The sequence below is a fragment of the Bicyclus anynana genome, chromosome 13 (genome assembly GCF_947172395.1).
Source record: "Bicyclus anynana chromosome 13, ilBicAnyn1.1, whole genome shotgun sequence".
Classification (NCBI taxonomy): Eukaryota; Metazoa; Arthropoda; class Insecta; order Lepidoptera; family Nymphalidae; genus Bicyclus; species Bicyclus anynana.
In genome coordinates this window covers 8776724-8791673 of record NC_069095.1, presented here as the reverse complement: position 1 = coordinate 8791673, position 14950 = coordinate 8776724, and the positions used below count along the sequence as shown (strand labels likewise).

Here is a 14950-nt window from a genome sequence, read left to right as displayed (position 1 = left end):
TAAAAAGCTCGAAGTTTGAGTGTAAGTGTGTATGTATATTTGTTACTCCTTTCTGCAGCAGCTACTGAACCGATTTGGCTGAAATTTGGAATGGAGACAGAGTTTATCTTGGATTATCACATAATTTCATCCTGGCGAAAACCTTGACAAATAATACCTAAATATTGTCTACTATATCGATTTGTGTGTTCAGGAATTCTAAAAACACTAAACTAAACACTAAATTTTGCCTGTGTGCTCTCAGTGGAGTAGCTAAATTCGGATCACTTTTTGCGGTGATTTTGTAGGCACGTAACATATTATCTAATAGTAGAAAATCTTTGTAGTTAATACATATAAAATACATTTCACCGGAAACTATTCATGTCACATTAGCATACCCTCTTTGTATATTATTATGTTCTGTAATATGTTTTACTTGCATTTAACGCTGTAGTTTAGCTTGTAATGTTATCTTTATTACTAAGGCCTCCGCTCCGTATAAAAGTTAGGGTCAAACAGTCATATTAATCGTTCCCGCGAAGGCTTTTGCTTCAATCCTTATCTTGTAATTTAATTTACACGCGTATAGAGCTTGTTGATTAGTAAATTTATCGTCGGCAATACAGAGTTTATCTCTTAACAATCTTAATTTCTTTATTATGTATGTTCCCCCAGCATTAAATTTGAAATGAAAATTTGATAATTGGTTGTTTGGCGTACAAAATGTTGTATGTTTAATCGTATAATGTCTTTGCAGCGTATTGATATATAGAGATATCGACCTACTCAAGACAGTTATAGATATTGTATTTTCGGAAGAGTTATTACAAGTTTAGTTTTGAGTTGTAAGGTGTACAGACTGGCACATTTGTATGTAAACCTTAAAGAGCGTCAACAAAGCAGAAACAAGTTTATAAATTACTACAGACTAGAAGACGACCGTGATTTCGTCCGGTCACTATTTTCATTCCATTGGTGAAAGAATTTTCATAATCATTGAAGTAGTTTTGCAGCCTATTCATCATTCACATCCCACCTTCCGATCACTGTTGAGCACGAGCCTCCTTTTAGAACGAAAAATGGTTAGGCTAACAGTCCACCACGCCTAATGGGGATCGGTACACTTCACATACGTAGAAAATTAAGAAAATTCTCAGGTATGCATGTTTCCTTACGAGGATTTTTCTTTCATAGTTTGAAGCACGTGATAATTATTAATTTCTTAAAATGCATAAAACTGAAACGTTGGAGGTACATGCCTCAGACTGGCTTCGAACCTACGCCCTTGGATTCGAAAGCAAAGATCAAATCCACTGGACTATCACAGCCTATTCGCTACAAACAAACAAAGGACACCCGGATGGAACGAAGTTCGCTATAGCAATCATCGCTATCGCTATAGATATCGCATCCCATCCCATCCCATCCTATCCCATTCCATACCATCCCGTCCCAACTCATCCCATCCCATCAAATCTTCGAACTTTCATCAAAAGGAACTTCGTTCCAAGGGTCGGGGGACCTTTTGGGATCGGGGGGCTTTTTAAGGACCCAGGAACTCACCAGCTATCTTCAGGTCACGGCTTACAACCATATTAAACACATTACCGTTATAACGGGTAAAAAGTGTCGTTACAACTTTTTAGTCTTATTTTTTTCCGTCTAGCCCCCTTTCGCAAGGCGCGATAAGGAACAGCGTTCCAAAAATATTTTCCCTTTATACTAATATTATAATACTAATATTATAAAGCTGAAGAGTTTGTTTGTTTGTTAGTTTGATTAAACGCGCTAATCTCAGGAACTACTGGTCCGATTTGCAAAATTCTGTTAGTGTTAGTTAGCCTATTTATCGAGGAAGGCTTTAGGCTATATATTATCCCCGTATTCCTACTGGAACGGGAACCACGCGGGTGAAACCGCGCGGCGTCAGCTAGTATTACATAACAAAGCTTTTTGGAAACTTTGATACATGAACAAATAAGGTATTTAGTAGTCGGTTAAGTTGTTTTTGTACTCGATATTGGACGGTGTTCGTCAAAGATGACCTGTTTGCTTATTTGCCTGTGTTAACTGCAAAAACAATCTAATTTGATAATAATAAATCATGCTGACAGGGAAGCAATCTTTCCAGGAGATTACTTTGCCCAAAAAATTTTAAATGAAACAAGTAAACAGTTTCTATTTACTAGAATGATGAAAGGTCTTGGTTAAAAATAGAAAATAGTAAAACAACTTTAAACTTGAGTCACTTGAAATTACAATATTAAGTAATTAATAAAGAAACTGAAAATATTATAAGAGCCTTATTAGGAATCATCATTATCAACCCATATTCGGCTCACTGCTGAGCTCGAGTCTCCTCTCGGAATGAGAGGGGTTAGGCTACACACGTGATATTTAATTTCTTAAAATGCACGCAACTGAAAAGTTGGAGGTGCATGCCCCGGACCGGATTCGAATCCACGCCCTTCGGAATCGGACCCAGAGGTCATATCCACTGGGCTATCACGGTTATTAGGAATAGCTGGGTGTATCTATGTATCTCGTTTTATGTAGCAAAAGTTTTGAAAAGATTATATGAGATATTATTGTATTGTTATAGATCTCAAACGGTTATTTAAAAACTAACAATGATTTTCAATTACAATATATTCAACGAGTCCCCTCTTGACATTCTTTTTCACAATACGGCGTTTGGTTGCCGCCATATTGAATTATGAAGATGGCCAATAGTGACGCTCGCGCAAGTAAGATACTATGAAGAGGAGATTAACGTAACGTAACGTAACATAATCAACAAAACTTGCACTCTTTTCACTTTTCACTCTCGTTTTGCCTTTAGAAGGTCACAAAGGCATATATTTATGTATATGTTATAGGCATATATTTATGTATATGTTATACATAAATATAGGTACATATATACGAGTATACATATACATAGACTGATAAACACATAACCCTCCCTTGTGTTGCGTAGTCGGTTAAAAAAAGCAGTTCTTAGTCTACTAACTACCAAGGTTGCATAACATGGAACGAGGTCTTTTCATCTGTTACTATAAGGCCAACACCTGCAAGAGGCTGAGCATTAATAGAGAGGTGTGTCGCCCCGCCCCGACTGTCGACTGCATGTTCTGCGACCAGTTTCATGTTGATTTTATGCTGTGCGGACCTATTGCAGAGAAATTGCCTTTTAATGGAGAATTAAGGTCCGGAACTCTTGATATTTGTGCAGTTTTTTTTTAATTATCCGGCAGTTTCTTTTTAATATTCTTTACCCTTTAGCCCTTGACTACAATCTCACCTGATGGTAAGTGATGATGCAATCTAAGATGGAAGCGGGCTAACCTGTTAGGAGGATGAAATCCACACCCCTTTCGGTTTCTACACGATATCGTACCGAAACGCTTATTCGCTTGGCGGTACGTCTTTGTCGGTAGGGTGGTAACTAGCCACGGCTGAAGTCTCTCACCAGCCAGACCTGGACCAATTAAGAAAACCTCAATCGACCCGGCCGGGGATCGAACCCAGGATCTCCGTCTTGTAAATCCATCGCGTATACCACTACGCCACGGAGGCCGTTAAAACAGTTACAGTTAACCTTTGACTGCGATTTCACCTGATGTTAAGTGACGATGTAGTCTAAGATGAAAGCGCCTAACTTGGAAAAGGTACAAGTTTATTCTACCCGTACCTCTAACGGTTTCGATGCGGTATCGTACGGGAACGCTAAATCGCTTGGCGACTTTGCCGGTAGGGTGCCTAGCCACGACCAAAGCCTTCTACCAAATCAGACCTGAGTCAATTTAGAACTGCTGGAAATCGCACCCAGGACCTCTGAGAACCATTTCACTACCAACTGCGCCAGAGAAGTCGTCAAAAAGGTAATTTAGTACAGGAAAAGATTAACTTACAGCTACTTACTTTTACATACTTTTATACAAAAATTTTATACTCGTAATTGCGTAAAAGAGTTGGAACCAGAACTGAGATTTAATTTTGCTTATCCTTTTATAAGCAGCGCGCATTAATCGGAATAAAGTAAATCACGGTAACTTGCTTAATGATAAATAAATGAATTTATTAAAAATAATACACGAACTTATAATTGATCTTTTTAATGGTTTCACAAGTAGCTTCTTTTGGTGATATTTGCAATAATATCGGTTGCAAAATGTTGTTTTATGTGTTGAGATAAAAGAGTTGCCAAATACACACTTTTATGAATTCTAATTTGACTTAATATTTCGTAAACCTTTTAAAATTCAGCTGAGATAATAATTTTGGTTTAAATGAGAATGCTTTTAGTTTAAAAATTTGAGTGACAATTAAAACAATATTTTGTTACTCAAATTAAAAAAATGAATTCACAGAACTGTGCAAAGATGGTTTTATTGTTCATATTTATAATCAAAAGTTACATTATCTAATAATAATTTCAATGTGTTAATTAAATGCTTTTCTATTTTCTTCCACTAGCTAAATTCTTTTATCTATACTAATATTATAAAGCTTTGTATGTTTGTTTGATCTTAGGAACTACTGGTCCGATTTTAAATATTATTTCAGTGTTAGATAGCCCATTTATCGAAGAAGGCTATAGGCTATATATTATCCCTATATTCCTACGGGAACGAGAACCACGCGGTTGAAACCGCGCGGCGTCGGCTAGTTTAATTAATAATTAGAAAGTGCGTGGTATGTAATTGTAATTAAACTAATGCATGTTAATAGTACTGGTAGGTACTAGTATTTTATTTTAGTTTAGATTTATGTTTGAGCAAGTTTTTACTGCTTCAATTGCAAGCTTTTTAACGAAATGTCTATGAAGTTTAATATCTCGTACAAGTCGTTTGGTCGGTCGCGGCGCCAGAGCACTTCTCACGAATTTCGCCGCGCGGCGCCTCGTGTGGGCGGCCTATCATACGCCGCCATCACACGTCGCTTTGAATACACTTGCCACTTACCTCATTCCATTCCCTTTGTCTTTATGTCGATAACAATAGAGTTCATTATACCAGCTATTGGCTGTAAAACGTTGTTCTTTAGATCATATGACCGCCCTTTGTTGCCTAGTGCGTCTAATTAGTCAGGCTGTTTAGTGCTATACCCGCCGCGGGCTCACATTTGCTACGTACAATATAAAACGTTGTGATTTGTTGAGGTGTGCGAGGCGCCGTGGATAGATTAATTTTACAGATTCTAGTTTTTTTTCGCTTTCATAATATATGTCCCACATGTGCCGCCTCGGGACATCGCATAAAATATTTTTCAAGTGAACGTATCAGAATTTATATCGCAGTTTCAGGGCGCCATCAATACGCCTACAAGGACATGATATTTTCACATTATTAAACGACCGCTCCAAGAAGGCATTGTATTTTAAAAGTCGTGTTGAGATTCATCTGTCTGGGAATATTCATGTTATGATCATTTTCATATTTAGCTTTGCTATTAAATTTCTTTGTCTGATTGTTTTGAGTAGGTAGTCTTTATTGACAACAAGACATAATCAAACATTTTCATAAAATTTATCGCTCACGCTTGCGATATCTTAAATTTCGAAGTTGGCTTATTCGTTTAAACTGTAGGTTAATAAGTCTTCTTTTCCTTAAACGTTTCTTATTACTTTTTCTTTATTAAATTGTATGATCTTCGATTTAACTTTTACTTGTTGAAATATTTTGATGGCACGCATGCCGAGCCAGTGAGATTCCGAGAGAGTGAGGTCCTTTTATATGACCATAATAATATTCTCCCAACGCGTGTAATAAAAAATCTAAATATGTTTTTGTTAATGAACTAATTTAATTAAAAATGTGTATGTAATTGATCGGACTTAAATGTCCGTTTAAAGCGATTCTCGTAACACGTCGTGAACATAAATGTCCCCTTGTTCTTTCCGCTCTGGCATTAAAAAGGGTACACCAGATATATCAGCTACTGATTTGTCGCGATAAGGCGATTTATCTTCAATAAATTTATCGCTCAATCAACGTCGTCGCTCGCGCCGGATCGCGCGCCCGCTGATTGGATTTCTTCATAATTACATCTTTTGACACGTACGCGCTAAGTTTCGTACTCCGCGCCGCCAGGGCATGAGATCGTGGGAGCACCGTGTAATCAGCTTTCTTGACTGTCTTGTTTTCATACCAAACCGTGGAATTATGATCTATATTGTGTGGAGATTATACAAAAGGAGTCATATTCAAACTAAAACTGCATTAAAATAATCTTGATAGACCAATGGACTTCCTAATCAGATGTTAACGTTACTTAGTTGAATATTATCAGCAGAACTCCTTTCCAAAGAAATCATTGGAAATTAAATACGTGCATAACCATATTAGTTCCCGTATAATGACCTACTTTACTTTAGTCTGACGTTTTGTAACCACAACACTATTATTTTTAATTTTTATCTTCTTTGTTAATATCAAAATATAATTCCTTTTGTAACACTTCCAGAGTTAAATGTATACATTTCCTTGTTACTTTAAATTTCTTTTCCGCAGTAATGAGGACGATGAAAGGTGGGTGTTCCACGTTATTTCTTTTAAACGTCTTCCAGTTATCATGTGCAATATTTGGTGGTTATTAACTGAGCGCTGTCAAAAACTTCGGTGTGTCCAATCGTGATTACATTTACATGTTTGGGTATCCTTTATGATCCGCGCGAGTTATCGTCTCTTATGATACCGGCACTGAAACTGGTTTTAAAACCGTTTTATATAAAACTATCGAACGAAACATTCTAGATAGTTAATTTACGTTTCAATTAGTACACTAATCACATTAAGACCTGTGTGTATGTTGTTGTGTATGTATGTTAGTTACTCTTTCACGCCATAACTACTAGACTGATTTGGTTGGAGTGGAGATATATTGTATCTTGGTTTATAATGAATATAATGGAAACATCTTTCGTTTTCGCGAGATTTGTAAAAATAGAATTTTACGCGAGTGGGCGTCCGTTGGAAATTAATTAAACATTTAATAATATGAGTGATTTCCTTATTCTTTAAACCCAATCAAATGAAATCTTGTATATTTTACTAGATTACTCCATTAGAATCTTAGCATATCATATCATAATATTTGTCAACAGGGAAAAAAAAGCTGATTCCATTATTTTCACACCGATCGTAGTTATTTATATATCCTCTTTGATGCGTATTTCACTGATTGTCAATTGTCTTTGCAAACGCGGGCTGGAAATGTCAAAGTCACTCAATGAAAGATGTCATTGCCAAATATCATTATTACCATAATTTGTTTAGATATGTCAAGTTAGTGTCAAATCCTTATTAAAACTGTCCCCTGTCAGTTAGACACATAATACAATGAATTGTATGTCAAAGGGATACAGATTAATGCCTAAGTAATTTAACTGATTAGCCAAATATAGATTTCTTTGAAAATTTGCCTGATGAGTTTTTCTTAATTGTACTAATTTATGGCCAATTTTCAGCTCTATCATTTGTATATTTTGAACCCGAGTTTGTATGGAGACTGCATTTCTCCTTTCCATCTGTTTGCTCATCTGGTTTGATTCTATACAGTCATTTGTACGTAATAGTCCATCTGAGCTACGATTTAAATGCGCGAATAGAAATTCCAAGCCTCACTGCAGTGAATTTGATAAAAATTCAATTCTGCAAAACTGTGTAGTGCGACCACATAGGATTGAAATATTTTCCAGATTTGGTTACGACTTACGACTTCTCTTTGAGGAGTTTCGCAGTAGTAATAAAAAAGCTTTAATAAACGATACTGTTACAGAGTGATTTGTACACTTGTTTTTAATATTATTTCATTTCAGTTATATGATCATATTCTGTCTTGTGATTTTAATTTCAAAATGATTTAACATAGTACTTCAACCATTACCACGATTAAAATCTTTACTATAAGTGTTTAAATAGTTAGAGAGGCTACACATACGTGTATAAATATTCTAGGAAAGTATTAGTGGAAATCCTTGTAGTTTCTCTTTACTTTTACATTATAAAATATAATATTTCCTACACTAAGAACTGTATCTAACTAGCATATTGCAATTCTACGCATTTGCAGTACATACTTAGACTTAGATTCTTAAATAAATTTAAAAGTAGATAATCCTAATACACCATAAGTGATGATAACGTTAACTAAAGGTTTGTTTTATTATAAATCTAGACATCTTTCTCATATGAAGAATCATAATAGTCCTATGTGTTCCTTAAACAATAATAGAAGCATGGCTCCTTTAAAAAGGGTATCATCGAAGCCCATCACACCACCCAACTCGTTTCGAAGCCGATTTTCGGCGCGGTGGTCGCAATTAGGCGCGATAAATGCCCCCGACATCCGATCCACTAGGTTTTTATTCGATTAATCGCTCGAAACGAAAACGGAATCCGATTTTACGGGCCATTTCTTTTACTTGTTTATGTAGAACTTCACCGGCATCGATATCGAGTTATCGTTTATAATAGTAGAACTTTTTTATTCATTGATTTAGTTATCGTTCCCCCGTTATATCCAATGTCCTGTCTACTTTTAATAGTTGACACCCGTATATTGCTTGAATTAATAAAGAAATCAGTAATATATGATTTAAGAGTTTGGGCTGTCGACAAGCCCGCATGCATGAAATGCTCGCCACATATCAATTACTCTGACACCAGGGATTACGAAAGTCATTATACAATACAACGTGTTAACTTTAATGACTTACTTGTAATAGACGGCCATGACGAGGGGATTAACGTCCAAGTTGTTAGAGCTTTTCATTATAGTTTTTATTTTCTGACATATCGAACTCTGTGTGCAATTCCATGACATTAATCAGCTATCGTTATCGTGAGTTTAAATAATTTTACGTTACGCCTTGCTCGATATATATAATTAAATTCATGTCTTTCGTAATATTACAAAAGTGTTAACCGTGAATGTGAAAGATTAAATATTTGAATGCCTACTCCACCTTTTTTCAATTTACATCATTGGTGTCAAAAGGGGAACGAGTGAGTAACGATCTTTAAAACAATAACAAAAGTTCCTCCATTACAAGGCGACAAAACCCTAATATCAATAGAACACAATGGGAACAATAGTTGCCCTCTGTCAATTATGCCATCATTACCATTCGAATAAACGACGTAACGGATCCGATGATTGTCAAAAACACTACAATGCACTGCAACGTGCTGCGCGTTAGATAAATTGTCCATAAATTGAATCTTGTAGACACAGGAATAAAATTATTGTCTCCTAAATATCCTGATCGATGATGCTGCGTTTCTGACTGAACGTTGAAGTTATAAATTATTTATAGACTGCTACGTAGCCGAATTTCCATCGAAATAGAAGATAGCTTGAACAGGAGACAATTAAAATCAAGTATATACGAATATTTCAGTAGATTTATCACTGCGACAATATTCTTCCAGAAACTCACAGCGTAACATCATGGTGCGTGAAAGTAGGTGATGTAGTGCTTGAAGTAAACTACTTGCGGTAAAACTACAAGTCGCGTTTGTGATGCAAATTGATTCGTACTGAAATTGAACTGTTAGAAACGGGTGAATTGAAATACAATACTGGCACTAACGGTCTGGCCACGAGACATTCGCTGTAGCAAAAAATTGCGAGGTGAGACGAGCGACGCGTCTCGGCGAAATCTTAGTATGGAAATGTATCCACTTACAACAACCAACGTGAATATTTTACCTTAGCACCCTCTTTTTACTTAAAACTTTACAGCTACATACCAAAATTTTTATATTTTCGATCATAGCATCGGATATTGATACTTGGTGGAGAATTACTCATATAAATATTTGAGATATATTGGACTTTATTTGGACGTCGAGCCAAAATAAATATATATATTGGTGGTTTTTATCACCACTTCTCCTACCGTACCGCCATTCGTATAGCTGTTTTCGCCACTTGTTTCCGTGGCCTGGCTGTAAGAGGCGTTTGAATTGACTCACTATATTGTGCGTTTGTCTGTGCATTTTATGAGGCCTGTCTTTTGGCGCCTAAAATATTTCACCATTTCGGAAACGGCTGCAATCCTTTATTCAACCGTATTTGACCAGAATTTCTAGCTGTGATTTTTTTTTTATTGATACAAAAACTTAATTTTATAAGTGTTTATGGGCTAGATTGAATCATCGTCTTTCACTGGGTATTGTTTAAAAGAGACGAATGCTGCAATGTAAGTAATACTTTCGCAAATAAATAAATTTAAGAATAGCTACTTAATTTTTTATATGCTTTCGTTCTCTGTAGGTACACGCAAGTGTTTAATGTGTCGACATTTTACATTTGCTTATGTCAGTTCCTAATTAATTTATCTGCGATTATCCCTGTTGGTGGCACTTATTTTCGTACTTTAATTTGTAACTTGGTGCGTCGTAAAAATGACAAATTTACTTTCAACGGCGTATGCGACATTCACGTTTAATGCGATTGCCCTGTCGGGCGTGTCAGCGGGTAATCAAAGATTTATTATGAGGCATTATTAATGTTTTACTGCATTTACTTTTCGTTTCGTTAACTTGCTAATTATTCGATACTAGCGGACGTCCGCGACTCCGTCCGCGTGGAAATCATTTTCTGCATTTTTTCCCTTAAACTTTATAGAGTCTTTAAACCTCCTTAAAGTGAACTTCATCTTTGTCCTCATCATGTCAAGTAGATGGTCTTTCGCTTTGATATAGAGGTATTATTAAAATTTTACTGCATTGACTTTTCTTTTCGTTAACTTGCTAATAATTCGATATTACGCCTTACACAGTATTATTTGTTGTTGCTGATTTTTTGCTTTCCTCCCTCCAATGGAAGGCAATCTTATTCTTTTATTAAAATGTTAACTCATCCAAATGAAACATCAGTTATGCACTGTATGTAATGCAAAATTTTAAATGGACAGCCATTTTTTTAATGGCCACCAGCGAATCCAAATTAAAAATTAACCCCTTTAACACACGCCTCCTGGCGTTCAATACTTTTACCATAATCTTTTTCAATCTTGTCAACACTGAAGATAAGTTATTGCTACCATAACAACCTATTATTAGGCACCTGACATTTTATTTAAGGTGTTTTTGGGCGAAATTGAAAATTTTTAACTAAATATCTCTGCCTGCGGTGCAGTGGTGATGGGTTTCGGGATTTATGTTCACCGGTTTTGATAAAATATTACGGTTCTCAAAAAAATCTAATGTTCATTTATTTTTAAAAACTTAAATGCTTCTTCGAAGGACGTGGATTTCTGATTCATAGTGACGTCTGAAGTATAAGAGTTCATCAGTAGCATTCTATTTTAACGGATCAATACTGGACCAGTAGGCTAATTCATTAACATTGACGTATGTTTGTTGACATATACTAAACTAGCGGACGCCAGTGGCTTCGTCCGCCCTTAGACCTCTTTAATCCGGCCCTCTGGCAAAATCCTTTCTTAGCCGATTTCTACTATCTATAAACTACCTCTCTGCCAAATTTCATCTATGTCAAGCGGTTTTTGAGATTTTGTGATGAATGACCTTTCGTATTATCGGTTGTTAATAAAGACCAAATTGGTGAATAGGCCAGCAGATCTCTTAACTTATAGAAGAGTGATTAAAGGAGGATAATACTCATCACTCTGTTTCAATGTGGGTTGGCGAGTTTACGGATAACGATCTCTCGATATCAGATTTTAATGATAATGATCAAAACCGACGGCTTAGCGTGTTGTCTGTGGCACAGGGGTGCACCACTAGCAGCTTTCTCAACTAAGAATTCTTGCTGAAAACTTCTTGGGAGAAAGAAAAACTCAATTTGTCGAATCCTGACCAGAACTCAAATCCAAGACCTCATAGACTAACTCCTGGACCAACGAATCAGTTGAAGTGTACGAGTTAACTAATTTAGAAAATCTCATAAAACTTGATCCCATCAGGTGGCCCTCGGACAGGTCAACGACACCGGTGAGGTAGGGCCAGCCGATGATTGATCAGGTCTCTTATCAGTGCAGTGTCGCCTACGTGCGGCATTTTCAAAGTACTATTGTCTATAGCCACAATGGTATGTGCTAATGGCGCCGAAATTTCTAGAAAGTGTTACATATATGTAATTAGACGATATCTTCTTAAGCTTGCTTGACCTTGACGACTAGGATTAACTGTGCTTTTATTTGTTTCAGATAGTACAAGCTAAAGTTGTTAGTTCTAATGAAATGTAAGTATTTTTAACTATAAGTTTCTTCAACTTACCTTTATTAAAATCAATCGTTTGTAACTAAATTCCCGTTTTCTTGCTCTCAATCTTAATCCTTTGATTACTTAAATAAGTGCGTTTAAATATTTATTTATATTAATTCATATTACATATTTAACGTATTGTTATTGTTTTCAGATGGGATATTAAAACACTTCTGGAAGCAATTCCCAAGTTACGAGCAGTAATAGATCTGACCAACACGGCGCGGTACTACGATTCACAGGTATGATCAAGACATATTCCTTATTTGAACTTCATCATTGTCAGTCGCCTCTCTCCTTTTAGGAGAAGAAATATGGAGCTTAATACCATCGCAAGCTCAAGTGCGGGTTTTTCAGGTTCTGGATGATAACGTTTGTTTGTGTATCAGATGATACGGTTATGTCTTGTACAGGAAGTATTATCATATTATACGAGTATACCCATTTATTTAATTAAAAGTATTTTAATGATTAGGTCATCATGATCCATAACGAATGCACTATTACCTGTACCTGTCAGTATAGGTTGGATTAACAAGACGATTTTCTTCACTTCAAGTTTTGAAAGTGTTTGAAACTTGTCCCAACTTTGTATCGATAGAGGCGCCACGCTTGCTGTCACCTCTCGTTACTTTGACATATGTCTGTACGAATGGTGGAGTTAATCTAATTACTGTCGTTTACGGATCAATATGTGTGGATATCGACCTAAATGCTGTCGTCGAGTCAATGTCGAATGGAGATTTTATACGCTGTGTTAACTTTCAGCTACAAAATTTAATTAGGACTTTGGGAGTATCGAGAATTATTATTTTTTAACCGACTTCAAAAAGGAGGAGGTTCTCAATTCGGTCGGTATTTTTTTTTTTTGATACCAGATTTGTTGGTATTGACTATCTATCATACGAAGAGTATGACGTAAATTAAATGTTTCAAATATGATTCAAAATTTTCTCTCGGTAGATATGGACGAATTTGAATTACATATAAATATATTTTTTAATATTAGCGATTTCGTTTGCGTGAAGTTCAGGTTTTATACAGAAAAAATAATCGCGATAACATGGTTCATGGATTTTTTGCGATAAAAAGTAGCCTGTATGTCTATTCAGGGTATAATCAGTTAAATACAGTAGGTATGCGAAGCGAAGGAGTAATAAACAAACAAACACAAACTTCTGCCTTTATAATGTTAGTATGATTAGATAGAACCAATCGCACATGGCTAGGTTAACTAGACATAGAATATAATGTAGATATTTTATATCCGAATATAAATCAAAAAAGTATTTTCGGTACCTACAAAAGAAGTTTAAATAATACTGAGAATTATGTCCTTCTTGTATTTAACCAATTTGATTTTTGCAGGAATTTAAATCGGCGGGTATTCTGCATACAAAACTTTTAATGCCAGGACGAATAATACCACCGGAAACTACAGTGACAAAGTAAGTATTTTTGTTTTTACCTAATTTCATAAAGCTACTTCTAAAGTACATGAGTATCTATTGTGATTTCTTTAATTATGTTCAAGGTAACCATTCAAGTATTGGTTTAGCATCTTCGTAACTTACTAATTCAACTAATCCAAAATACACAATTATTTAGACATCAAGATACGTTGTTAAGACATTTATTTATACATTCATTTACCTAATTGTTATGACATATTAATGAAAATAAACAACATGTCTCTTGGTAATAAATAAAAACGGACATATTTATCGAACAAAGCAATCTTTTTGCATATGCCGCAATTTTAATTTGAAGCGTCGAATTGGCGCCACTCGTAGGCCAAATATGGCTAATGTTATAAATCTCTACGCGTGTGTAGGCGTCGACGGCGCGCAGGAGACTGCGAGCTAGTGAACAGTGTTACCAACTGTCCAAAATATTTATCCCTAAAGTTTGTGTCAAAAACCCCTAAAATCGCCTTAATTATTGAGTTGTCCCCCTAAACATATAAATTCATAATAATTTAGAAATAATATGCTGTCATATGTTTCAAAAGTCTATATTTAATACAGACAAAATACTACGTCTTTATCTGAAGATTCAGATTTTTTGAAATCATACATGTTGACAATGAATAAATTTACCATTTTATTTTTTATTCGATGAAAATAGCCGCCAGTTGTCTCAGAGTGGTTGTAGAATAACGTATTATATGTCGTTATAAGTCGCTAGGCCAAAAAAGAAATATTCAAATTATCATCAATTTAAAAATATTAAAGAGTCAAAAAATCCCTGAAAATACCCCTAAAAATTTCAAACCCCTAAAAAAATCCCATTTCACTTATTTGCCCCCTAAATCTGGGGGGAAAACCCCTAAGTTGGGAACCCTGCTAGTGAAGTACCACTGGTGTCTGGTACATCATCGGATTCAATTGAAGCCGGTCGCATCTAGCGCTTGTGTTCTTCGGCGTCTGCCGCCCACGCCTGATGCGAGAGCATTAGGCCGGGTTCCCACTACGCCGGCCCGGCAGATTTGCCGGAAACCGGATACCTGACAGAAGTGTTCACACTACACCGGATTTTGCAAGAAAATTGCATAGTCAAGTACTCACTTTAGTTGATGTTAGACGGCAAAAATGAGGCTTGGTATTTTTGACCGGACCGGGCATACTTTCTGCTTGTGTAATTGCCGTGAGGCTCCTTAATGGGACATCAGCGGCGTCACCGGGGGCTTTGGGCGAGCGCAGAAGCATCGCCTGATGGAGCCCGAA

The 14950-nt window shown here is 36.0% G+C and overlaps 1 protein-coding gene across 1 annotated transcript in view; it reads left to right on the top strand.

Moving 5' to 3' along the window:
- Nucleotides 1–14950, top strand: part of LOC112051322 (RNA/RNP complex-1-interacting phosphatase homolog) — a 47923-nt gene that overhangs the window by 16716 nt on the left and 16257 nt on the right. Inside the window, exons 3-5 of the mRNA XM_024089921.2 lie at nucleotides 12167–12201; nucleotides 12379–12466; nucleotides 13593–13672. Of these exons, the coding sequence (XP_023945689.2) occupies nucleotides 12167–12201; nucleotides 12379–12466; nucleotides 13593–13672 (203 nt within the window). The remainder of the gene's footprint in view (nucleotides 1–12166; nucleotides 12202–12378; nucleotides 12467–13592; nucleotides 13673–14950) is intronic.